The sequence below is a fragment of the Nannobrachium achirus genome (genome assembly GCF_963921795.1).
Source record: "Nannobrachium achirus genome assembly, chromosome: 18".
Classification (NCBI taxonomy): Eukaryota; Metazoa; Chordata; class Actinopteri; order Myctophiformes; family Myctophidae; genus Nannobrachium; species Nannobrachium achirus.
The window spans coordinates 29,423,745-29,449,063 of NC_137825.1; the positions used below are offsets into that span (position 1 = coordinate 29,423,745).

General features: G+C 42.1%; 3 protein-coding genes across 4 annotated transcripts; 1 reads left to right on the forward strand and 2 right to left on the reverse strand.

Moving 5' to 3' along the window:
• Positions 1-508: 508 nt before the first annotated feature.
• Positions 509-13,809, reverse strand: cdk5rap3 (CDK5 regulatory subunit associated protein 3). 2 transcript variants are annotated; one of them, XM_080746904.1, is made up of 14 exons: positions 13,675-13,809; positions 13,325-13,370; positions 12,808-12,939; positions 12,219-12,319; positions 12,008-12,056; positions 11,399-11,577; positions 11,099-11,235; positions 9,713-9,857; positions 4,131-4,232; positions 3,904-3,985; positions 3,086-3,174; positions 2,603-2,808; positions 1,205-1,376; positions 509-665 (listed from the first exon to the last, which is right to left on the reverse strand). In XM_080746904.1, exons 1-14 carry the CDS (start codon positions 13,678-13,680, stop codon positions 600-602), a joined length of 1,512 nt encoding a protein of 503 aa, XP_080603030.1. In that variant the 5' UTR covers positions 13,681-13,809; the 3' UTR covers positions 509-599. The 2 variants fall into 2 exon arrangements, with proteins under 2 accessions (XP_080603030.1, XP_080603029.1); XM_080746903.1 differs by having other exon boundaries at positions 3,904-3,988.
• Positions 13,810-15,574: 1,765 nt separating this feature from the next.
• On the forward strand, positions 15,575-20,734 carry prr15lb (proline rich 15 like b). Its single transcript, XM_080747078.1, has 2 exons — positions 15,575-15,822; positions 19,437-20,734. Exon 2 carries the CDS (start codon positions 19,464-19,466, stop codon positions 19,797-19,799), a length of 336 nt encoding a protein of 111 aa, XP_080603204.1. The 5' UTR covers positions 15,575-15,822; positions 19,437-19,463; the 3' UTR covers positions 19,800-20,734.
• Positions 20,735-21,669: 935 nt separating this feature from the next.
• pnpo (pyridoxamine 5'-phosphate oxidase) lies at positions 21,670-25,241 on the reverse strand. The gene is made up of 7 exons (XM_080747034.1): positions 25,083-25,241; positions 24,524-24,648; positions 24,336-24,435; positions 24,104-24,157; positions 23,385-23,513; positions 23,154-23,224; positions 21,670-23,050 (listed from the first exon to the last, which is right to left on the reverse strand). The coding sequence occupies exons 1-7, from the start codon at positions 25,125-25,127 to the stop codon at positions 22,885-22,887; spliced, it is 690 nt and encodes a 229-aa protein (XP_080603160.1). The 5' UTR covers positions 25,128-25,241; the 3' UTR covers positions 21,670-22,884.
• Positions 25,242-25,319: the final 78 nt, after the last annotated feature.

Sequence of the window (25,319 nt, forward strand, 5' to 3'; positions counted from 1 at the left end):
AATAGCTGATCTCAAGCCAGTTGTGAGCTTGTGCTGTAGATCTGCTATTTCTTAGGTACAAGTCCTGTTTGTGGGGAAACTGAGTATTGACAAGTAGTAAACACATTTCTAGAGTTTTGACAAATTTGATTAAAACTGATTGTGGAAAACAAACTCATATTAAAGAGGCACTACGTTACTTAAAACAACGTAATACATTTTAATTTTGTCCAATCTATATGGTAGAGTGTGTTATTACTTTATAACGTATACAATAAGAGTGGATGCATTTTGCCTCCCTGCTCTTCTATTGAGACATTTAGATTGTGTCAAAGGTCTAGGTCTCACCTAGACACAGGATCTGACACAAATTTTGACCTGATGTTCAAGATTAAATTTATCCCCTGAGCAAGCAGACAGGCTTCATTAGCTCAATGGTAAAATGTCAGCACAGCAGGAAACTGGGTTCAAATCCGCAGCTGCGAATCCACAGAAATCATAATTAAATGGAGCACCCAGAGGCTTTACATTAAATAAAACATTTATTTATCTAGGAGCAGGATAGTGACACAGATCATGACAAAACATCTTTTGGGGAACACTACCACTGGACGTGACCTCTACACATTGACCCCCATTATGTTGACAGGTCTGTTGTTGTATCGCTTTGAAATGTCCGCTTCAATCTGCAAAACAAATGACAATTGACGAATCAGTGACAAATCGTATGTATTTTCGGTCAGATGTATTATGGCAATATTACTTTCTGGAAAGGATCGATAGCACGGTATATTAACCAAGTCTATTGTTTATGGAACAGGAATTGACTTCTTTTGAATTAAATTCAATTGAAAATGTACCGGTATACTGACATTTTATTTTTACTTCGTAATAAGACACTCACTCTCAATAACACTTTAGGCAAGGGGCATAAAGATGTTAGACTCATAATATATAAGATGTTCAGTATTTAAATCTGAATCTCTCTAAATTTACCATCAGGGTCACTTGACCCTGACATTGGTTGTCATAAGAATGAGTAAGACATGGAGTTTCCGGCTTTCTGGGCTCTAATCCAGTAACCCCCCCATTAACATTTTTGTCCAATAAGGATAACTTACAGCTCTAGTATGAAATGACAAATACTCGCTGCAGGCTAGTGGCCTGCTACCACTGCCATCCCTGTAAGTATACATAAATAATGCAAATCATAATAGGCTTGTACCAGTTTCTGGAGTTCGCGGGTGCTTTTTGCCAGAAGGTCGACACGAGGCTCCAGCCTGGCCTGCTCCTCCAATGTCTCCTGTCGTTTCTCTGCCAGTGTGGCACGCTTCAGCACCAAGATGTCTGCCTGCTTCACCTTCTGTCTCAACATCTCAGACACACGTTCAACATACCTAGACAGACAAAAAGAAATGCAAAACGAATGATTAATATATCATTCGAAATTGCAGTACACATCCAAAAGTGGTGGCGCCCCCAGTGGAGGACCCCCTCCACTGCAGCTCACATAAAATGCCGTAACTCGGGCTAGGAGCGTCCGGGAGAGCCGGGCCCGGTACCTATTCGTCCGCCAAGGCAACGCGGAGACCACACCCCTCATTTCTCACATGCCCCTCTTCTAGCGCCACCTTCAGGCCGATTTTTAAAACACATTTTTGGACACTGCTCCTACAGATTTTGCCCTAAAATCACGAAACTCACTACACACTATGTCTACACTCATGTCATCAACATGGATCAGGAAGATTTTGGAAAAACACATTTTTGCCCTATTTGTGGAGATAAGTGACCTACGGTCGCTTATCTCCCGATTAGGGAGTCTTACTGGTAGTACTAGTTACTATAGAGTGTTTGGTCCATGTTTGGACTTCAGCCTTATCCCCTGTGAGGAGAAAAGGGCAGTTTCAGTTTTGGTGGAGGAGACAGGTTTTCTTCCAATCAGGATAGAGTGGGGCCTTCCTCCAATCCTGGTTGAGTGGGGGCGGGCCTTACGCACACCAAGGGCCCCCACTTGATCATGATGGGAGGAAGGCCCCCGCCTGTCACCTACATGAAAACTGAAACTTAAATGAAATCACTTACTAATATTATAGCTTCACTCAAGCCTTCTCACTCTCCATTTAAGAACAAAGCGTGAATTCAGCTGCCTATAGATAGAGTAATTGCACCTACAGAGAATTCAAGCCTAGTAAGAAAGAACCAAACAGATTTGATTTGTTCAGAAGGATGACTCAACCTCCCCATAAACATCCCTGAACAGTGTTAGATCACAAATAAGAGAAGTTTTGATTGAAGACTTTATTAGAAGTTTGCATAGGAAAAGGTACAGTTTCATGACGGTACAGTTCACTGGTACAAGGTCGACTAAAAGGAGATCCTAGTAAGCGTTTCTGCTTATTTTCACAGGAAACTATTTAAGTTTCTCATGTAATGTTGAATGACAGACGGATAGAACACAGCACTATGCAGTAGATATAGTAAAAAAAATAAAAATAAAAAATAACAGTGCAAAAAATATATACAGTAGATATTCAGCTGGTTGTATCCCACATCTGGCTGAACTAGGCCTACCTAATCGAGTTCTGGGGGAGGGGGATCAATGAGATGGGGACTAACGTACCTTGGTGAGGCATGGATCATGAAGAGGTGCTGCATCCTCAAGGTGGTCAGCCGACCTAGGAGGTCCCGCACCACGGCCTGCATCTCTTCCACATGTTGCCGTGTCTGGTCCTGGATGACGATGGGGGCCAACTGAAACTGGCTCATGGCCACTACATCTGCCTCCTCTCCCATCTCAGTCAGTCGCTGGCTCAGGAAAACCTCCAGCTGGACAGATGCACATTTAATACAACGTTTAGGATGAGCATCGGCATGGTGAGCTACTTACAGTCCACACACAACATTCAGTGTATACAAATTTGCCTTAATACATTATAATTGCCCCCTATAACTAAAATGTAAAACAACTTAAATATTTTAATATTTAAATATTTTACTTCTAGAAATCCTTTTAATATAAAGAAATGCCTGGTGGTTTCACCCAAACGCCATGCCTTTCTTTTACACTAGAGCACTGCATAATTGTTTTGGCAGTATTCCTTACCTCCATTAGCTCATCAATGAATTGGCTGCGCAACTGAGGGTTTTCCAATATAGTCAGGGCGTCCTCACCTTTTGCAACACCATCAGGACCTAAGAGGTGAGACATACAGTATGTATTTTAAAGTCATACTGTGTAGGGGGGCGCGCGCTGGCCTACTGGTCCAGGCGCATACCACATAGGCATTGATGCCTGTTCGATTCCCTATCCAGACGACCTTTGACGCATGTCACTCCCCATCTCTCCCCGAGTGCATCTCTCCACTCCAACATGTCTCCTTTCCGACATGTTTCCATTCCGACACTAACCCTATCTCTAACCCTAACCCTAAACCTTAGGCCTATGGGAGTGTCGCCACTCCGACAATAAGAAGTCAATTTCGGAGTAGCGACATGTCGGAACAGAGAGAGCCTCCCCTCTCCCCCTATTTCCTGTCAGTCTACTGTCCTATCAAATAAAGGCATAAAAGCCCAAAAAACGAATATTAAAGAAAAAAAGAAAACAAAAATCATACTGTGTAACATTAATTTCAGTTGTCTTTGAACCCTGAAAACGGAATGCTGCAGGGTCCAGCTTCCTGTCACTCTCAATACAAATTTGTATTTATGTTTAGAGTAGTTGTAAAAGTAAATTGTGTGTGTGTGTGTGTGTGTGTGTGTGTGTGTGTGTGTGTGTGTGTGTGTGTGTGTGTGTGTGTGTGTGTAATGACTATCGTGAAAAATATACCAGTCAAATATTCTATCATTCTTTTTCCTAAAATTACTATTATGAATTAAGACGTTTAGAACGAGTGCAGGCATTGTGAGCTGAAAGCTACTTACAGTCCGTGCCCACATCTACAACTTCAATTTCTATTGGCGCTGTTCCAGTGTCTCCCCAATCGACACCACCAGCACCTGGGTCCTGCTGATGGATAGAGAAATGCATTAATGTGACAATCTTACAAGAGGTACACCAGGTATTAATAAACCATTGTTTTGAAGAAAAAACTATATTCTGGTCACCATGCGGTTTAAAAAAAAAGAAAGATAAAAGGTAAGGTTCATACCTCAGTACCAGAGTCCAGACCAATGCCCCAGTCCACTCCATCCTCAACTGTGATCCCGAAATTCACTTCTTCTGTCCCACTGCCTAGGTCTCCCCAGTCAATCTAAAATAACCAGTCCAAGACAAAACAAAAAAGCAAAAGAATCACAAAGATGATGCCAATGTTGATTGTGAACATTTAGCCTACACAATGTACCCTAACCCGAATGAAGAAAAAAAATAAAAATAAAAAGATCCTCAAACCTAAAAAGAAACAGCGTGAGACGCTTGCTAAATATTTGGGCTGTGCTATGTTGACAAAAGATTGAAAATAAATAAATAACATAGGAGCCGTTTCCATACAGTCCTGCTTTTATTTTATTTAAAAAAATCAAACCTCGGTTTGAAGTAAAGCGGTGAATTTTTATTCTGTGTGTTCTAGAGCTATGAAATCTGTGTCCTAGATCTATACATTCTATGTGCTTTAGTTCTATATTTTTATGAATTCTGAATGAATGAATGATTTTGTCTGGAGGGCCAAATTGGCATGTGAAGTTTGACCAATCCTCAATTGGTCAAGCATGCACAGGACATGTACGGGACAGACAAAATTGACCAATCAGATGGCCCACATGTACGGGACATGTACGGGACAGACAAAGCCACACCTTGGAAGCGGCTTTCACTGCTTCAAAAATGGCGGAGCCCCCTTTTAGTACACTACATTAGAGAATAGGGTGGATTTCGGACGCAGCCAGAGTAACGTCACCAACTGGTGATGACGTCACCATCAGCCAGTGAGGGACCAGCAGGCCATGTAAATTAGTCATATCTATATCTGTATGTCGGTGTGTGTGTCTGTGTTTATGCCCGTAGCCAATCACGGGCCATGGGCCCGTAGCCAATTTGAGGAGAAAAGTGTGACGTCATAATATCGAGATATATATACAGGCCACGAGAGGGACCGTCTGGAGAAGCTGGAGGTGCAAACCTCAAGTCAATATTAAGCCCATATCTTGGAATGCCCATATATGGACATACTGGTTGAATCTACATTTTCCCATTTGGCTTCCATGTCAGTCTCATGTGGTCTATGACGTCAGACATCTATGATGTCAGTCATCTCCATATTTGGGAAAGGTTACATTTTTGCATTTTCCCATTCAAGTCAATGGAGAAAATTAATTCACTAATACACTATATAACTATATGCAAAATGCAAGCACACGATTCCCGATGAAGTTGGCTGATTTGACATATGGCCCAAGTGCGTTCCACACAAAAATGTGGGAGGAGTAGCGCAGAAAAATAATGTTTATCTGGAAAGATGGATGGATGGATGGAAGAAAGTCGGACAAGTACTATAGTACTACCATAGTCTGGTATACGTGGTTCTCTTCCATCATGGTGGTGATGTCATATTAATGTCTTCACTTTTGCCCAAATATGGAGGGGCGGCAACCTGCGCACATCGGTGTTGTCAGGCACGCGCACATCGGTGTTGTCAGGCACGCAAAGCAACCAGTTGTGTTGTGAGTGAGATCAGACCATGTACTGTATAAGATTTTAAAATATTGTATTAATTCGACTTCATTCCACAGAGACCATTGAGTGTCAGGAATAGAAACCATAGGGAGTCAGAAAGAGTATAGATAAATTGTCCATTACCCAATAGAACCTAAAACTCTGTCCCTATAACAGTCGGAGTCCATGTGTAGATGCAGATTTGATGATGAACCGCCACTCCAGGAAGGACTCCCAGACTAAGGTCCGCTCTTCTGAATGTACATACTTCAGATCTCAATCAAGCCATGACAACCTCTACTGCCAAATGCCCATAAATGGACAGATCCTCTCAGAATCCTTCCAGCAAATCACCAGAATTGTAACCGGCCAGGAATAAGGAGACACAGTCAAACCGAAATCTTACAGTCATCAAAGGTTTACCAAGACTTTAACTCAACCAGGAGCGGTAGAGACACATCAGCTGACTTATACAGGGACGAAAACTCACATCTGTAAACAGTGTGACAAGAGTTTCAGTAGGTTAAGTGACCTGAAGAAACACCAGCGTATTCACACAGGAGAAAAACCTTTTCACTGTAAAGAGTGTGGCAAGAGTTTCAGTCAGTTAGGTCACCTGAAGAGTCACCTGCGTATCCACACTGGAGAAAAACCTTTCTATTGTAAACAGTGTGACAAGGCTTTTAGTTTGATTGGTGGCATGATGATTCACCAGCGTATCCACACTGAAGAAAAACCTTTCATCTGTAAAGAGTGTGACAAGAGTTTCAGTCGGTTAGATCAACTGAAGAGACACCAGCGTATCCACACTTGAGAACAACCTTTTCACTGCAGTGAAAATCATCATCTGCACGATGGAGGAAAAAAATAAAACAATGTGGTCACACCGAAATATGGCTGTAGGCTGATAAATGTAGGTTGTGCACGGCCACCTGTTTTGTGCAGCCAGTGTGGCCCAGTGTGAAGTGAGCGGTGCTTTTTATGACTTAATTTCACTAAGTGTCCTGCAAAGCTTGGCCAATGGCAGGCTTTGCGGGACATACAGTATACAGTACGTACACTCGTACAGATAAAGGAGGAGTGGTTAGCACCGCTCAGAAAATAAGGGGTGTGTGTGGACCCCTTTGAGTACTTTTCTATAATGGTGGCCACTCATTTGCATATTTAGGAGTAGGCTTACCACTGATTAGTGTGGTTGCCATAGGCAACACACTATAGTACTTGTCCAACTTTATAGCGTAACCGCAAAAGTTTGCCGGACTACTACTACAGTTTTGGCGGCACATCATTCGAGTCATATGTCAAATCGACCGGCTTCATTGGGAGTCGTGTACTTGCATTTGTGCGCTGCTGGCCTCATTGGATGTTAATGAAGACATTACCAAGAACGCTCTTAAATACCAAACTCTGCTGACATCACCAGTGGCATCACCAGGAATGCTAGTCCCTCATTGGCTGTTAATGATGAGACACCGACATACATACATACGTTCCCAGAGTCCCAGCCATTTCAGGGCTACGGTCTTCAAAAAAAGGGAGACACCTACATACAGACACCCTACATGGTACATACCCAGACGATTACAGTAGTACTTGCGCGCTCTGCTTACGCAAGTAATAATATGCACATAGACGTGGCACTACAGCAGTGTTACAGCTGTGTCTAACATTTCAAATGGCCATAACTCTCTGATCATGCTCTGATCTGCCCAGTACAGCACTGAAAATCTTGTTTTATTATTTGAAAATGAAAAGAAGACAAAAAGACAAAGAAAATTTCACGAAAAGATTAAAAATCAAACCTCGGTTCGAAGTGAAGCGGTGAATTTTTATTCTATGTGTTCTAGAGCTATGAAATCTGTGTTCTAGATCTATACTTTCTATGTGCTTTAGTTCTATATTTTTATGCATTCTGAATGAATGAATGATTTTGTCTGGAGGGCCAAATTGGCATGTGAAGCTTGACCAATCCTCAATTGGTCAAGCATGCACGGGACATGTACGGGACAGACAAAATTGACGGGACAGACAAAGCCACACCTTGGAAGCGGCTTTCACCGCTTCAAAAAGACTTGGAGCAAGATTTCTTAATTTACAAGCCAAGCACATTACTGACGCACTGTAATCACTGTACTAATATCTCGTTTAAGAATCTTAGAACATTAAAATGTTTTTTGGGGCTTCTTCTGCATTTATTGGATAGATACAGTGGGTAGTGACAGGAAACAGGAGAGCGACAGGGATTGATACAAAGCAAAGGTCGGCAGGCTTGAGAATCAAACCTGCAACTCGCTGTCAGGCATTAAGAGTTTATTATATGTGGTAGTATGCACCTTAACCACTAGGTTAACAGCACACCTAAAATGCTCCTTTTATAAAACAAGACAGGGATTAATAACGTTGTGGCTTCCAGGGACTGCCCCATAGGTCGAACAGCGTCGGCAGGTTAGATAATCACCCGCGACCGTTGGCAGGTTAGATAATCACCCGCGTCATGGTTACTGAGGTTAGGTTTAGGGTTAGAGTTAGGCATAGTTTTACTGAGGTTAGGATTAAGGTGCCTCCACACCGAAAATACTACAGGAGACTTGTTCAAACTGTTCACAGACTGCAAAGAACTGCAAAGAACTGCAAAAAACTAAGCACATTGAATTTTCCAGCCGACTGTATGCCGACTGTAATTACTGTACAGTTTTGCGCATGCGCACTGTGTTGCCATATCGGCTCGTTACAAGCGACTTTGATCCTGTTTTCCTATAATGTTGCTAGTTGTGGGTTACTTTTGTTTGGGCATGTTTCTGAATTGCAGTTGCTTATTTGGCCTTGCTTTCAACATTCTTTTAGAAAATAGCTAATGTAATAGAGCTCAATAGGTGAAACTGGATGCTTCTTTAGGCCTTGTTTTCATAGACCTGGTCGCTTGTTTAACTCACAGAATCTGGCAACCGGGGAGCAGAAGCGGAGACGCTTCCTGTCCGCTGTTTACTTCTCCTCACACCAAAACAACACACATCACTATTACTAGCGTTGCCTTGGAGTTGATTAGTATAGGAAATTGAGAGTTGAGATTGTGAATATGCTATTTCGTTAAAATGTGCAACGGGAAAATGTCTCTGGCTTATTTAGGCTTGGTTTTGCTGCAGCAGTAGCAAACTAATGGTCCATTACAACTCGCTACAATTCACCGACGTCCAGGGGCGACTCTACAAAACTGAGCACGTCCAGTCTTCCAGTTTTCCGTCGATACTGGTCGATAGCGTCCCCGACCCGCTGCCGAAAACCTACCGATGAGCTCCCGTTCAGCAACAGACGCTTTCCGCCGCTATCCGCCGCCGATTCGGCCACGAATCTGTTTGGTTAATCTGTTTGCGGGGCACGGTGGCGCAGTCAGTAGTGCTGTCGCCTCACAGCTAGAAGGTCCTGGGTTCGATTCCCGCCGGGGGACACTGTGGGTGCTGGGGGCGTGTTCCCTCCTCCGCGTCATCAGTGCCCACACCCTAGGTGGGGTTGGCAAAAGGGCCTTTCTGTGTGGAGTTTGCATGTTCTCCCCGTGTCTCCTAGGGTAGATACCCTCACAAAAACATGCAGTAATCCTGGTCTCTATAAAGCCTCCCCCTGGCCAGCCGGGGCGCCTGATGGAGGGGAATGGAACTGGTTGGAATAACGTGTTCCTTCCACGCGCTACGTCCAACCGGGGAAGCTCCCCCTGTCAGGTGATAAGAAGCGGCCAGCTCACTCCTCATGCATTGAAGGAAGCATGAGCTCAGTTCGGGGCCCTCCCCAGGTTGGCAGAGGGAGAGTAGAGCCCAGGATCACAGCTTAGGCAATTGGCACCGGGTGAAAAAAATGGGTTACAAAAATCGTGGGATAAAAAAAAAAAAAAAAAAAAAAGTGGCCTTTAGGGTTTGGTTAGAGTTTGGTGGTCGATCCAAAGGGTGTTCAACCTAATGACATGTTACCGTGGCTTCCATGTGGATCCCAGACTCCATTCGTCTACGATGTCAAGGCTTTCAACACTTTTTTCATCGAAAAAAAGTGTTGATGTGAATTGTGTCGATACTCATGTGATTAGAGACTAACCATTTCCTCTGTGATTGTATCAGCAGGTGGCTCCTCTATGACAGGTCTCTCTATGACTGCTGGCACCTCCCCTGTCCTCCACTCATAACATGTTGTGTTCCCCCTCTTCTGTGCGAATGTCAACATGGGGAGCACAGGCTCAGACCTGTGAATCACATCAATGGTTTGATGAAAACACTCATTATTTATATCAAATTGATGTTTTTTTTATGGTTTAATTTTATTTGCATGTTTGAAATAATGGTTATGAAATCAAATGTAATTCCCAACTAAACTGCATAAATAACAGTCTGAAACTTTTTTTAATTTAGTTTCACTACATTATTCAGTGTGAAAGCCCTCTCAATGCAGCCGGGTTCTGAGATTTGGCATGGCCAAAGTGGTAGTTTTTGGCGATTGGTTCATACTGAATTATCTTGATCCCGATTGGGCCAGGCTGCCAGTAGTTATTAGACTTTCAACCGAGAAAACTATTCATGCGAAGCTTGCAATTCAGGGGCACTAATTTATGTATTGAACTTATAAAAAAGTGTTTATTCATAGCATGGCCTGTATATAAGCCAGATTGTGTCTACTTGGACCACTTCATTTCATCCAGGTTCTCTATATAAGTAACACACCTGTGCTGTATTTCTTATTAGGCTGGGGAAGGCTCCTTGCCAAAGTTGCCTGGTGTTGGCTTGCCCAGCCCTACCTATAAAAAACTACCTGAAGGATACTTCCGCGAGTACTGCCATTCTTTTGCATGTATTTAATTCTTAAGTTCTGACCCGTGTACCCCCATAAATAGATCATTACTTAAAAATTGATGCCTAAGACGTCCACAGGAGTCTTAGTGTTAATGGGCGCAGATTCCCTGTTAAGACGCCTGGAGACGTCTTACCTGGTTACCAGGTGAACAGGTGCCACAGTAGCGGCTGGTGAGCGAAAACACTACATATCCCATGATGCAACTCGGCCGCCAGCATCATGGAGCGTCTATTCTCCATAGGCTCCTATTCATTGCTGATGCAAAGAAACAGCTTTATCTCAGAATATACTTCCACAACAGAAGGCAGAGAACCGAAGTCCATTTTAAAATCGTCAATTTCCACAACATGGACTCGATCGTGGCTTCCGGGGCTCTTCAAAATAAAGCGTAAGTGAATGGCAGCACTATACAGCCAAATAATTACCAAAATAATGGCATCCAATGTGTTTTAATTATGACAGAGTTGTCCTTGAATGTATTTTAGTTGCACATTGATGTTGCATTGTAAAATGTCAAATTATAAAGATTTTTAAAAGCTTACTTTTCATTATAAACTCTTAAGTCTCCTCTGAATAATGAAAATAATGAAAATATGTCCATTCCATATCTCAATGATTATTTGAATTGATACTCACCACTCACAGACAAAGTTTGTAAAAGCAGTATAAAGTTGGATTTGCTCCTCTAGCTTGGCTCCGTCCCTCCCAACTTCCCCAAGAACCGTTGGTAGATCTTTCACCAGGGCCTGCAACTCCCGAGCTACATTCTCCCCCTAGCAGAAAACCAGCCCAGTGATGAATGACACTTCACACTGACACTCACCTGCTAGATTCTAGCAGATTCTGCCAGACACGATTCTAGAAGAAACCTGTCTGGCATGAAAAGTTGATAAATGCACCACGCGACCATAAGGATAATGTGATGTGTGTACTTACTGTGATGCCGTACTGTTTACAGGCAGTGTAGTAGCGGTCTCTCAGGTCTGCAGCCGAGTTCTGGCAGTCCACCTCCCGCCGGCTCAGTTCCTGCTGCAGTTGCTGGGCTTTGGCTATCTGCTTCCTCAGAGCTGGACCTTCATAGCTCACATTGCGACTCAGCAAACTGGCCACCTCCACTGGGCAACACAACAAAGTATTTCAAAGCATGATGATTTTTTTTACGTATTAGTTTCTATGTTTGAGTCATTTTTTCCTCACAGTTCATAAAATGGGAGATAAAGGGGAAGCAGAGATGGAAGACATTATATCTCATTCATTCTGTGTCTAGTCATTCTGTGACAAGAGTACATCTTAAGCGCTTGACCACCTGTGGGCAGATTACGGTACATTTAATGATAATGGCAGAATTTCTTTCCATCAACAACAAACTGCTACACAACTAACATAGTTTTAGTGCTTGACAAGAACGGTAATCATTTTTGGAACATACTATGGATGCTATACTGAGGAGCATGGTTTCATGAGTGTGGTCCTGTACTGGGTCATGATCCATCCATAAAAGGTTCATACTTGAGAATAGAAACATACTGTATTTTAACAACTTACCCAAGTATACATTATCTGCCTCATAGAGGGATATAATTTCCTGCCAGTCCTACAAAAAAATACAAAGGAGACAAAAAGTTATATCCATTAGAACTGATCCAGCATTAGAACATGAGACTAAAAACAACCCACACAAATAATCCGGTTCGTAATTCTGAAATCCAGAGCTTTGGAACATGAGGAATTGAAAGACTGTGGTAGAATTACCCACCTTCATCCTCTGAGAGGAGTACCTTCCAAATATGTTCTTGGAGGAGGCCTCCGTTCCCTTCAGAATCTCCACTATTCTTACACAGTGGAAGTAGTGGATGTCTAGTGGCAAACAAATCAGCACACATGTTCATAAGTGCTTGATCACAGAACCAGTCCAGACAAAGTGAAAAGGGGGGAATATCAGTAGCTTATAACACACCATGACACGTGGATTTGAATATGAAAAGCAACCTTTGTCGTTTGTCCCTGACTATATTATCATACTATATAGTATATACTTACTATAACTCTAATTCAGTGGCCTTATGATTACAGTGTCAGCTCTGAGACCGTGAGGTTGAGGTTCAATCCCTGGTGGAGTCATACCAAAGACTATACTTGGCACTCAGCGTCAAGTCTCTGCGACATACGAACACTTGAACCCTAACCTCACTCGACACTCGACAGGTCAAAGTGACTCAACTAAATTAATTGAAGCATTCATATTGTGGGATCTGCCAAAATCATCCAAGGTATAGAGGGGCCGATTTCTAGAATTGTCTATCAAATAGCATCAGGAAGTCCTGAAGAACGAAACAGAGACTTACAAGAGCCGGAGAGAAGCTCCTTGATTTCTTCATTCTCTGGCATGTCCTGCATAGCAGCCTTGATCTTCTCTCTGATGGCCATGACCGCACTCTGCCATTTCAAGTTACAATGTCGTCGATCCACAAGCCAATCTGAGTACAGAGCAGGAGAATTTGTTGTTAAAGAAGGAGGTCTCCCAGGGCATGTGTATTTCGGCTGAAGGATAAATATATGTAATGGATTACATCTAGGGCTGGGCAGGCAATACATTTTTAGCATGTTGATATCATTAGAGTAGATATTGTTTGGGATTTCAGATGTCATAAATAATAACACCATTGGCATACGTGTTGTCTTTTCCTGCTTTTAAAGGCTTCATTACAGTAAAGTGGTGTCTTACTGGACTGTTCTATAGCTGGTGAATTATTTGCTTTTAGCTACTTAGTTCTTATATAAGCATTATTGATATGTATAACAAATACAATTAAAATGATACTGAATGCACTTATCACAATGTCGTTACAATATAAGCCTTACCCAGTAGCTTGCTGGTTTGTATGTCGATTGGAAGGCTTTGAACATTCTGAGGAGAGAGGGATTTCTTAATATTTTGTGCAAGAGAAAATGAACTATGACAGAACAAACATGTGCAAAATAGGACAATCGGAGAATGCAATGCAGAATGTAAGTTACTAGTATATAATATACTAGCAATAACTATGGAACTTAACCTGTAGTGTACAGTATCTTCACGTGCTAAGTAGTAAGTAACAGTGCATAGATACACCTAGCTAGTATGCTAGCTAACTGTCTATCAGAAAACTAACTCAAATAAATAACTATCTTGGCCACAAATCAAAGGAGAGAGGAAATGCGTTTCAGTTTACCTCCATCGTATCTCCAGTTGTTCACAATTAAGGTAAAACTTAGTTGTTACAGATACATTATCACACATAAATGTTGTAGTTTTTCATTCGAATATTTCTTCCCAGCTGGCACACAGTATTTACACTGGATTTGACACGTTACACGAAGGAGAGCCAATCGAGGGAGGTGATGTTCGAACCCTTGTGGTGTGTGACCAATACGATTCTACGATGCTAAAGCGGCATCTTATTGGTGAATAGTGCCGTTCCTGTTTGAGCAAAATTGTCTAAAGACAACCGGTAGAGGGCAGCAGACTCCCACCATTAGATTAATCTGGTATTAAGCAGGTATCAAGACTTATACTAAGTGTGTGTGTAACTATATTGTAATTGTCTCCACCAGCCGAAGGCTGAGGGAGAGTATGTTTTCCCCTCCGTCCGTCCGTCCGTCCGTGCGTCCGTGCGTGCGTCCATGCGTCCTCGCAGTTTGTGAGCAGCTAATCTCAGTCACCGTTGGCCCGATCGCTGCCAAACTGAGCACACACACTCCCTGGATGCCAATCTAGAACCTCTGCCCCACATTTTTCAAATCAGCCTCATGGTGGCGCTATAACAGGCCGATTTGTGTGGCCTGGTTGTTACCAGCTAATCTCCGGCGCCGTTGGCCCGATCGCTGCCAAACTGAGCACACACACTCCCTGGATGCTAATTCAGAACCTCTGCCCCACATTTTTTAAATCAGCCTCATGGTGGCGCTATAACAGGCCGATTTGTGTGGCCTGGTGGAGACCTGTGTTAGCTCTGTTCTAAACAGAAATATTTGTCTTATGTTGTATTTTAATTGACGTTTGAATACAGTTGCTGCAGTTATATTAGTATTACTGTTATACTAACAACGTTTTACAGTACAGTAGGCTATAATATTATTTCAGAGTTTCTGCTGTTATCACAAAAGTTAATTACAACTATGCAAACTTTTGTACACACACACACACACACGCGCGCGCGCGCGCGCCGCGCACACACACACACACACACACACACACACACACACACACACACACACACACACACATATACATTCACACAAATGGCGCACGCACGCACGCACGCACACACGCGCGCGCGCGCGCGTGCGTGTGTGTGTGTGTGCAGTCAAAACATTTTCTCAGACCTCCTATACTGTATGAGGGACTTCCCATTATTTCCCATTGTGATAATAAATCTCACTCTTGGCATCCAACCATGAACAAATCTCACGTATGTCATTTGGCCTCTACAGACCGTGGCACTCAGGTCTGGGCATGGAAATGAACAGGAGTCATTCCATAACTGCTATACCCTCACATAGCCTACAGGTATATCAACTATCCTAGTATCCTAATCTCAGGTTATTTGAATGTCACCCAAACTTGCAAATGAAGTATCCATTCACTGTCTGTGATTCGTCAACCAGATGCAAAACAACAGTAGCACCTTGCTTGCTCTCTCCATCTCCTCTCTTCCTCTGTCTCTGCCATTGTATGCCGGTCCATCATTTAAATGGAAGTCAACATCATTCCTTGTTTGTAAAAGGGAAGCTTAAAGTAATTATAATCGCCATGCAAAGATGTGATGTGCCATGTGATGGCTCTTTCAGGTTCTGAATTCCACACAAACACAGAGAGGCAGTTTTGAAGTGGGGCTGATAAAACAGTATTAATTTACCATTTGGAAAGCTGTACTCACACCAAGTTCACATTCCCTGTGTTGTGTGTTGACTGTAATCTTGAAGTGGATTGGGGCAGGCAGGAAAAAAGGCCTCTCTAAATCACATGTCTGTAACATTTACTCACTTAGGCACTTTAGCTGGGCAGGCTTTAGGCGTGTGTTTGAGGAGGGTGTGTGCTTTGGTGAGGGAACGAGCACAGAAGGACAAAGAGAGAGAGAGAGAGAGAGAGAGAGAGAGAGAGAGAGAGGAGAGAGGGAGGGAGATGCTGCACCTGTGCCTGCTCACCTGATAGTCAATTCAAGAGGGACTTCAAAAGATCAAAAAAAGAGAGACAAAGAAGAAGAAAATAAAGATAGAAAGTGCGTGAGAGGAATTACAGAGCTTAACATGAAGGGATGTTTTCATATCTGAAAGCATCTCCCTGAACTGTGTCCACACACCAGCTCTTCGACATCTAGGTGAGATACTGCCTTTGTTCCCATATGGCTTTTCTATTTCAAATTAATGTTCAAGCTGGAGTTTCTTAATCAAAGTTACTGTTTTTGAGTTGGTGCTGGTATTAGGTTTTTATGTATTTTAGTTTTTTTCTCTGTGATTGAACCAAAGTGTGATACAAGCCAAACTTCCATGCAGGGTGTAATCAGAAAGTAGTAGAAGAACATTTCACCGTCCTGAACTGAACTTTTTACTTCAGCTGGAGGTTTTTGGCCGGCACGTTGCTATTGTTAAAGTTAAGTCCTATTAAGGACAAATATCCAAGTGTTGTTGAGTAACCCAAGGCCATTTGTAAGCTGCACATTCATTCTGAATGTGGTCATGACAAATTCTACTATACTTAAAGAAACTTCTGGACACCTGATGCAAATGATCAAATCTATTACCAAGCCCACCTCAGTTATATAATGAACACGAAATTTCCACAAGAGTGTATCAGAGGGACATGAAGGACCTTAAACAAATCAGTCAACCTTGCAGTTACGGGTCAGCAGTGGACCTGGCACAGGAGATGAAACCCAAGACTCTAGAAAACTCCAGCTCAATTATCAGGATAGCACAGGTTCAGGTGCCCTTGGATCCTCCTTTCTTAAGCTCAAACATTGTACCATTGAAAGGCTTTGCACTTGGTTAGTGATTTCCAAATATAAGCACAGTGTTCCTTCCCTGCTGTGATCTTTGGGGCTTTGCAGACCGGCTCACCCACACATAATAGAACACATAGTAACTTATTAAATAGAGCTATGGAGGGCCTCCTTTATGTCAACAGGACTCTTTGTCTCAAAGGTCAAATCTAAGTCAAACACAACTTTCTAAAAAGAAATTCAAGTACATACTGTAATACAACTGTTTCCTTATTGACTCTGGTGTGAAAGTGATCCACTGTAACAAACTCAAATATTTTGATATTGAGAATTGCTTGATGTCAGGATGCCATTACTGTTGAGACATAAATACTAAAGACCTCACCCCCGCTCTAGCGAAACAGATACAGTTTGATTCAAACGGAAACTACACAATGTCCACATGATTCATCTCAGATTCATTGTGTAAATCTGACAGGCAGTATCACTGTGAATGAGCTGCTAGGGAACAGGTGTAAACAGTTCGATCTGACATGGAATGGTAACTGCTGCCTTTATGGAAGCCAGACCCATAAAAGCTAATCTTAATCAGCGATGCTATCTGTTTCCTGGTTGTCTGTAAACAACTAGGTCAGAAATACTTGTAATTAAGCAATAAGCATCATTGAGCCCAGAGAAGTGAAGCCCCCCGGCAATTATATACTTACTGTAAGTGAAATGGCACAAAGACATGTGTCACTTTAATGAAATTGTACTTTTAACACTGCTATTTCCATATGGTGATAAAAGTTGGTCAAGCAATGAAAAATAATAATATTGTGATGTTAATGCCATGCCCTAAACGTGTGCAGCACTTGACATCAAATGACATCAGATAAGACTGAGATAAGAGTTTCAACAAAGTTGTGTATATTTGCATATAGTGTGACTGCAACACAATCTTTATTGCCATAGTTCATCCTGTGAACTAAGAGATCACGAGGGTTACTGAAAAACTCAAAAACGTAAATTGAATCCAGGTAGAGTTATTCTTGACCCAAGGAATTCTTATAGTCGACTAATAGTCCTATGAATTTAACTTATCGATTAGATGATAAAAGCTGTAAGATTGAGTACATACAATCATGCAGAGACCAGACTTTCTGGTTGGTGAGGCTGAGAAATTATCATTCTCATGTTGATTTCACAATGGCTATTGGTCTAGTAGACTTATAAAGTTATATCTAGCGTTTACAACAGATGTGCTCTGCTCATAAAAAAAAAAAAAATGTTTTCAAAAAATAACTCATTCAACATAATAAAAAAATAAAACGAACAAAGTCTCGGTCAATTAAGACCAAACTGACAGATTTATCAATGAATCAACTATGAGGGAAAGCAGTAAATCAAGGTAACGTTTATCGTAAATTTCACATTTCAGTTTAAAGTGTATTCAACAGGAATGTAAGAAAGGGCACATTAAAGAGTGTTCCTTTCTTTGGTGTTTAGGTTATCATGTTATAGCAGTGCAGTGTATACTAGTGGTGTAAAGAGGTAGTTTAGGTTATCATGTTATAGCAGTGCAGTGTATACTAGTGGTGTTAAGAGGTAGTTTAGGTTATCATGTTATAGCAGTGCAGTGTATACTAGTGGTGTAAAGAGGTAGTTCCCATATAATCCATTTGAACTTTTCGCCATGGTGATGATGACATGGGAAAATGATAAGCATGGCTTTTTATTGCTTTACCACATCATACAATGGCGTGGCCTGGTCTCCTAACTCACACGTCACAAGCATATCATAAAACATGCTCTTCTCTTAAATTAGACATTTAAAGTTAACATTGACAACTCATTTTAGTGCCAGTACAATGATTCTAGTATTTCAGCCCTTCCTTCCGTTTATGAGTGCACCCACTATAGTGCAGAAAACTGTCACCGTGAAATCTTGATCCCATTACCATTTCATAAGCAAAAGATCGGAGCTGAAAGGTTGCCAGGTGACTGTGCAATATGCCCCCTGTGCAGACAATGAGGACTAGCCCCACAGTAGCAGGGATCAATGTGCAGACTGTCTACCTGTGTGTCTATATCCATATACATTTGCAGTGGTTGGAGTCACATAAAGACATAAACCAGTGGCATGCAGTTGTTTTGTAATGCTTACAATAGCATCTGCTCTGCCAAGCTTTTATTACATAACAAGTGGCCCTGTGACAACAGATTAGCTCCTCATCAACCGAAAGGGCTTTTTTTCTGAGATGGTATCAGATCTCATGGGATGGACAGACGATACTCTTTAGATGTTCATTAATTTATCAGCTGAGAGCAGGTGTCAGGTGTCTCTCTCCATTAGATTACACTCGCTAATCACTGAGATGTGCAGCAGATGACAAGAGGTCATCCATGGATGCTGTCTGGTTTATAAGGCTGAATCTAATGGGGAGGGCAAAAGCATACAGGAGAATATAGATTTAGGGCAGTGTCTGTCATTTTGACACAACCTAGAGAATGAAGCTACATGTATACTTTTCCCGTACAATGGTGTCACTTGACTCTAACACCATTGTATAGTGATTTTTAAGGCTTACAGTCGGCAGTTAATAATAATAGGAGTTATTGTATATTACATTGTAACAATATTTCTTCATCACATACAGTACCTGATCTTAATACAACTTTAGTGTACACGTATCTAAATATCATTCCCTGTAATACAAAGACAAAATGTATTAAGCATGAACCAAGTTGTTTCAAGTTACAGCTGGCATTAAGATCCCAATACAGATTAGGTACCTGAAGATATGTCAATATTTGACTTGAATGGGCTTCAAACGCCACCACGCCAATACGTAACTAAACAAAGACAAATACAATCACATATTTCCAAACAAAAATATACAAACTTGTGTATATTTGCTCTCAGCAATTCCAATGTCTTTCTGTTTCTGTATTATGATTTTAATGCTAAGTGATGAATGAAAACAAAGAGGTATGCACCCTGTACTCTGCAGGTCAGTCTCCCAGTCTCTGTGTGTGCCATGGCTGAACCTAGCTGGTGGAAGCTGACCTTCATGCGCAAGAAGAAGAGCGAGGCCAAGGTTCTGTATGAGATCCCAGCTGAGTATGGCAGCAACACTGGGAATAAGGATCCCCCCAGCAACAGCCCACCTCCATGCACAGACGCAATGGACAGCCAGTTCAATGCCAGACTGGAGAAGATTGTGGATAAGTCTGCCACCAAAGGCCGCCATGTCAAGGTGTCCCACTCCGGCCGCTTCAAAGAGAAGAAGAAGATCCGTGCCACGCTGGCCGAGAACCCGAACCTCTTCCCTGAGCACAGTCTCACCGATGAGAACCATAAAAACAACAAATAAGCCATGTGTGAAAAAAGCAATTATTCTCTATGTGTGATAGCGTCATACAGTGAAGAATAAATTATGCTTCATGGCACACTTGCATGCACACACACACACACGCGCGCACACTCACACGCACACACACACACACACGCACACACGCACACACACACACACACACACACACACACACACACACACACACACACAAACGCACAAACACAAACGTGCCTGTGTACACACGTGAGTGTCATATGTCAGTGTCACAATCAAAGTATATACAGTAAGAGGGCTAAAAAGAAAATACACAAGCACAGCCAAACTGGCACTAAATCTGCAAACGTGCAACTTGGATAAACACTTGTTACCTGGTACCACACCCAGGTAGATACTGTAACTAACCAACGGAGTCTCACTCACACACCTATACAAACAAACAGCTGCTATCAGCAAAGAGACCATAGAAACATTACCTACTGCACAGTAAGGTAGGCAATGCATGCGAGGCACTGGGGCCATTTTACATTGCTGTTTGAGGAGTCTCGCTTCAAAATGAGATGTCCACTGTCATTTAAGTTACTTGCTAGTTTAACACATTTGCCTACCAGATAAACATATTATGGATGGAATGATCTGTTTTATAATTACTGAGTTAAATTAAAAAAATGTTTTTTGCTAAAATTGATGTATAGCATTTTATAATGAAAAATGTGCTTTTTTAATGTCCAGGACAGAGAAATGTCAGTGTATAGACACACATCACATACAAGTGCAAGCAAATTGTAGGGGAGATTCTTATGATCAAGGAAATTAAAGTGTGTTGTGTGATGACTGTTTATAAAATGGAAGTATCACAGTTACTGTATGTATAACTAAATAATGTCATTTATACTATGAAAGGTAACTTTCAGAAATCCTAACTTTATTTTGTTTTTAAATAAATGTGTTTATGTGTTGGTACGAAGGAAACCTAGTTTCTTTTTTCTGTAGAAGGAATCTAGGAAAGGCTTGAGCCATTCATAAAATGGTTTCTCAAAATGGGCATCACCACCTCAGCCCTATACTTCAATGTAGTAGGAATAGCAAAAATGGCCAGTCTACAAGCTCACATGTCAGATTAAGACACGCTATGGGCTTTTGATCTGCTATTTTAGCTACTTTTAATTCACTTTGCACAAAATTGGGATGCAAGTGTTAATGGGGTTAAAATGAAAGGCCTGTGGGCTTACCTTACTATGAGTAGATATTAGATGGAATTCTAGCCAAGCCCAGGATGTTACTTTATCTGAGCTCAAGTTGTGTGATGTCTGAGGTTGTGTTGGCATGGCGATGGTAAGGGGAGACCAGCGTGAGATGGACCAATGCTAGGTTCTACATTACATTAGAATATGAATGAGACATTCTGCATCATGTGACTCCAGCTGCGGGAGCGCTCCACTCTAGTTGGTAGTGCATAAAAATATATTTTGTTCTGTCTATCCAAGAGGTTTTCAAACTGTGAGGCGGGCCTCCACAGGACAGGAGCTGGTCCAGATGATTTGCACAACCATGATTGTGACACTTATTAGCTATTAATAAATGCACCATAATTGATATTTTCATGTAGCCATGTGGTGTTTTTTGGCATGTAGGGGGGCGGGGGTGGGTCACTAGCTTTGTCTGTAGAGGTCCACCACGAAAGACTTTGAAAGGTCCATCTACTTTGAAGATATTTTCCCCCTTATCTACTCATCTACAGGTTTGTGTTCAGGTGTTGCACTACTGACATCTACTGGCAAAAAGGGAACCTAGTCTTGACTTGGAAATATTATTTTATTATTGAGACCATTTCACAATTGACAAGTGCCACTGAAAATAGAACAAATCCAATGTCATCTAATCAGTGGAGTATAAAAAAAAGAACATCATCCACAAACATTCATTAAACTGCATTGTACACAGAAGAAACTTGGCACAAATAACACCAGCTCTTTTAATCTCACTGTTAAAAGGCAGTTGGATACACAGACATTTTTAAGACTGAGATAGAGGGAATTGAACACTTAGCCAGGTTTAGGATTGGGACGATGTGAACAATAAAGAGAGAAATCAGGCCACTTAAAGACGCATGACTTAAACAAGGACAGTGATGTAAACTGTGCTTTTCATGGCATCAGACACAGCTTCCAGACGTCAACAGCATTACTGATGAATCAATGACCCATTCTACTGTCAATCATTATCTGCCAGCATGTGGACAGACTTTGCTCACCTGTGGCACAAGTGTGCATGCCAGTGATGTCACATACAGTATTATGAACTTTGTGCATATTCATATTTATAAAACAGAAAGTTGCAGGTTCCTATACAGTACAGAGTACAACATGTTGGGTTGTAGTTGTACATTAGACATAGGCTGCATCACACACTTTCATCACTTCATATACCCATGGTTACCATGGAAAACAAACACAGGAACCCTGCAATTATTATTATTATCACTATGGTTCTGTTTGATTGACCAAAAAAATCACAATATATGACTGATGATTACGCTAAATCCCTCTTAGTCAACATCAAGGTAATTCACATGCACGCACGCACGCACGCACGCGCGCACACACACAGACGCGCACACACACACACACACACACACACACACACACACACACACACACACACACACACACACACACACACAGACGCGTGCACACACACACACACACACACACACACACACACACACACACACACACACACACACACACACACACACACACACACACACACACACACACACACACACACACACACAAACAAGCAATTATTTCAAGTGAGGTAAAGACAAAGATTTGTGAAATTCTTATTCATATCTCTAGTCTATACAAAAAGAGCCTATTCAACTCTGCAGATGAGTTAAAGTTACAATCCTTCCTTATTGTAATAAATAAAACATTATTCTAACAAATGTGTATATGGTAGACAGAGCATGTTAATTCAAAATAACTAGTACATCTGCATTGCAGGCCTCCCTACTCTTCCACTGAAACATTTAGACCCTGGTGCCATTTTTATTGTAGTCCAGACGTTACAAGTGCATACAACTTACGGACTGTAGCTTTAATCAAGGGGAGAGTCGCTGGTATACCCAGCCACCCTCTGCAGGGTGCTTAAAGTCTTCTGGCAATGACTCTCCATTCTTGGGCTTTGTGAAAACGATGCGGTCATGAAGCCTGTTGGTTTGACCCTGCCAAAACTCCATATAGTACGGCTTTACAATATAGCCGCCCCTGTCCCAAAGGAAAGCAAAGGGCACTCAGTACATTATGTCTACTTCAGTGGAGTACATTCACACATCATGGTATTACAAGCTGCTTAGAATCTTGTACCCACCAATAATCAGGCATGGGCACATCTGTATCCTTGTACAGTTCCTCCAGTTCTGTATTCTTCTGTCTCAGGTACTGGGAGAAAGAATTCGGTAAATCACTCAAGCAAGTGCCACAGACTTTCCAAGACATTTCCTTCCATCTTTCACAGGGACTTATACAGTACAGTCTACATCAGAATGCTGTGTGCAGTAAATTGCAAAAAAGGGAAAGAATTACTCGTTTTGGCACTTACATCTCTGTTAGGTACCGCAGTGCTTTGTCTGCTGACGACTGCCCCTATCTGGCTACTCTTGGGCCGGGAGTGGAAGTAATCACAGGAACTCTGGTATGGGATGCGCTCCACGTTGCCTTCGATGCGAATCTGGGGGCATACAAATTAAAAGTACAGAGTAGACCAGGGTTCCAAGGGCAGAATCATGTCTAGGGTACCAAGCCGAGGGACACAGCATTGCAGGGGGCGACGGTGGCGTTCCCACTACTCCAGCGACTGTTCAGATATCGTCGTTGTCGGGTGAAAATCTTTAGTTCGTTTTGCATTTATCATTTTAAAAATGATTTGTGTGCTTGTAGATCTGCTGTTTTCACTACTTTTGTGAGACGGCCTTGAATGATGAAGCAGGGCTTTACTTTACGAAAGAACGTACAAATTTGGAGATAAAGGTTTCCACCCGACAACGACGATATACTAGTGTTGTTGCTGCTCTTATACCACCATTATTACTGGGGCTGGTGGGGGCCAGACAGTAGCCCCCCGCGGGCCGCAAATGGCCCGTGGGCCTCCTATTGGGGAACCCTGGAGTAAACCATATCAACCCAGCGGCCGTTTTGCTCTTATGTCGTACATGGGGTGGGGTCAATGGCGTCCACAGCTATGTGTGAGGGAAATTCACTGATATTATCGTAAGCATGACATACATTGTAAAGATGACAGGCCAGCACAGCTCTACCTACCTGTCTGTTCAGGGGTTCCCAGTAAAAGACAAGACATGCATAAGGGTTGCTCTCCTATGGACACAAAAAGATTAAAAAATGTTAAAAACAATGTTGTTAAAAAAAGAAAGACTACAATGATAGATAGATAGATAGATAGATAGATAGATAGATAGATAGATAGATAGATAGAGCGAGAGATAGAGGGGGAAAGACAGAATTAATACAGTATAGACAGACAGATTTTACTGACCAGCTCACCCCCCTTTCGACTCTCATAGTTGGTAAAGAAGCGGAAGCCTTCGTTGCTGTAACCTTTCAGCAGCACCATACGTGCAGAGGGACGCCCATCCCTTTAAAGTCAGAAATAAATAAATGATGACAATGATAAGAAAAATAGAAAATAAAAGACATCCACTGGCAACGCTTCATGGTACTAACTTGGTTGCTGTGGAAATGCACATGGCATTTGGCTCTCCAATTTCAGGGCACTTTGTGGCAAGGTCAAACCAATCACCAAACTGCTTGATTGGGTCTAGGGAAGAGAGCTGATTCTCCTCAAAGCACTGCGAATGAATAATTACAAGAAGGTGAGTGCATGTGCACACTGCACAGAAATTCACACAGTGAAGAAGGCAGCCACCACATCAGTCAAATGATGACTACATAATTACTTAGGGTTGGTTATGATATTTCTTCTCCTCTATGGTTAGATGAGGCAGAAAGGAAAGCATATCATTCTAGCCCTGACCTACCAAGGCTGATAGGCTATATTCCATGCATTGCGCATGCATTCAATGTATGAGGCATTCGGCTAGGGGGGCTAGTCCATTCATGGGATTGGGGAAGCATACTCAAGTCGTGTTGCAATTGCAAGGCTAGTTAATTGGATGCCCAAGCTGCCCACTGGCATGACAGGCTGCAAGTGACCAAAGGTTAACCGAGGAAATGTGACCTGTCTTATTATTATGATGCAACAAAGTCGACTGAATATACTCACTTCCTCGTCTCCTTTGTATTTTTTCCTCATGTCACTGAGATCCATGGCTGTAGTGTCACTCGTTGATGTCGTGCAAAACCGCAAACGGGAAATAATTTGACTTCGAGCTGCCAGAGAAGCAGGAAACGGTGGATTTCTCCTCAATATACTTTTATTACTCAAAAGGCAACGGAGTATGCGCTCTATGAGTATGCGTCTCATGCTTGGACAACACACGCACCAAATGATACTGACGAC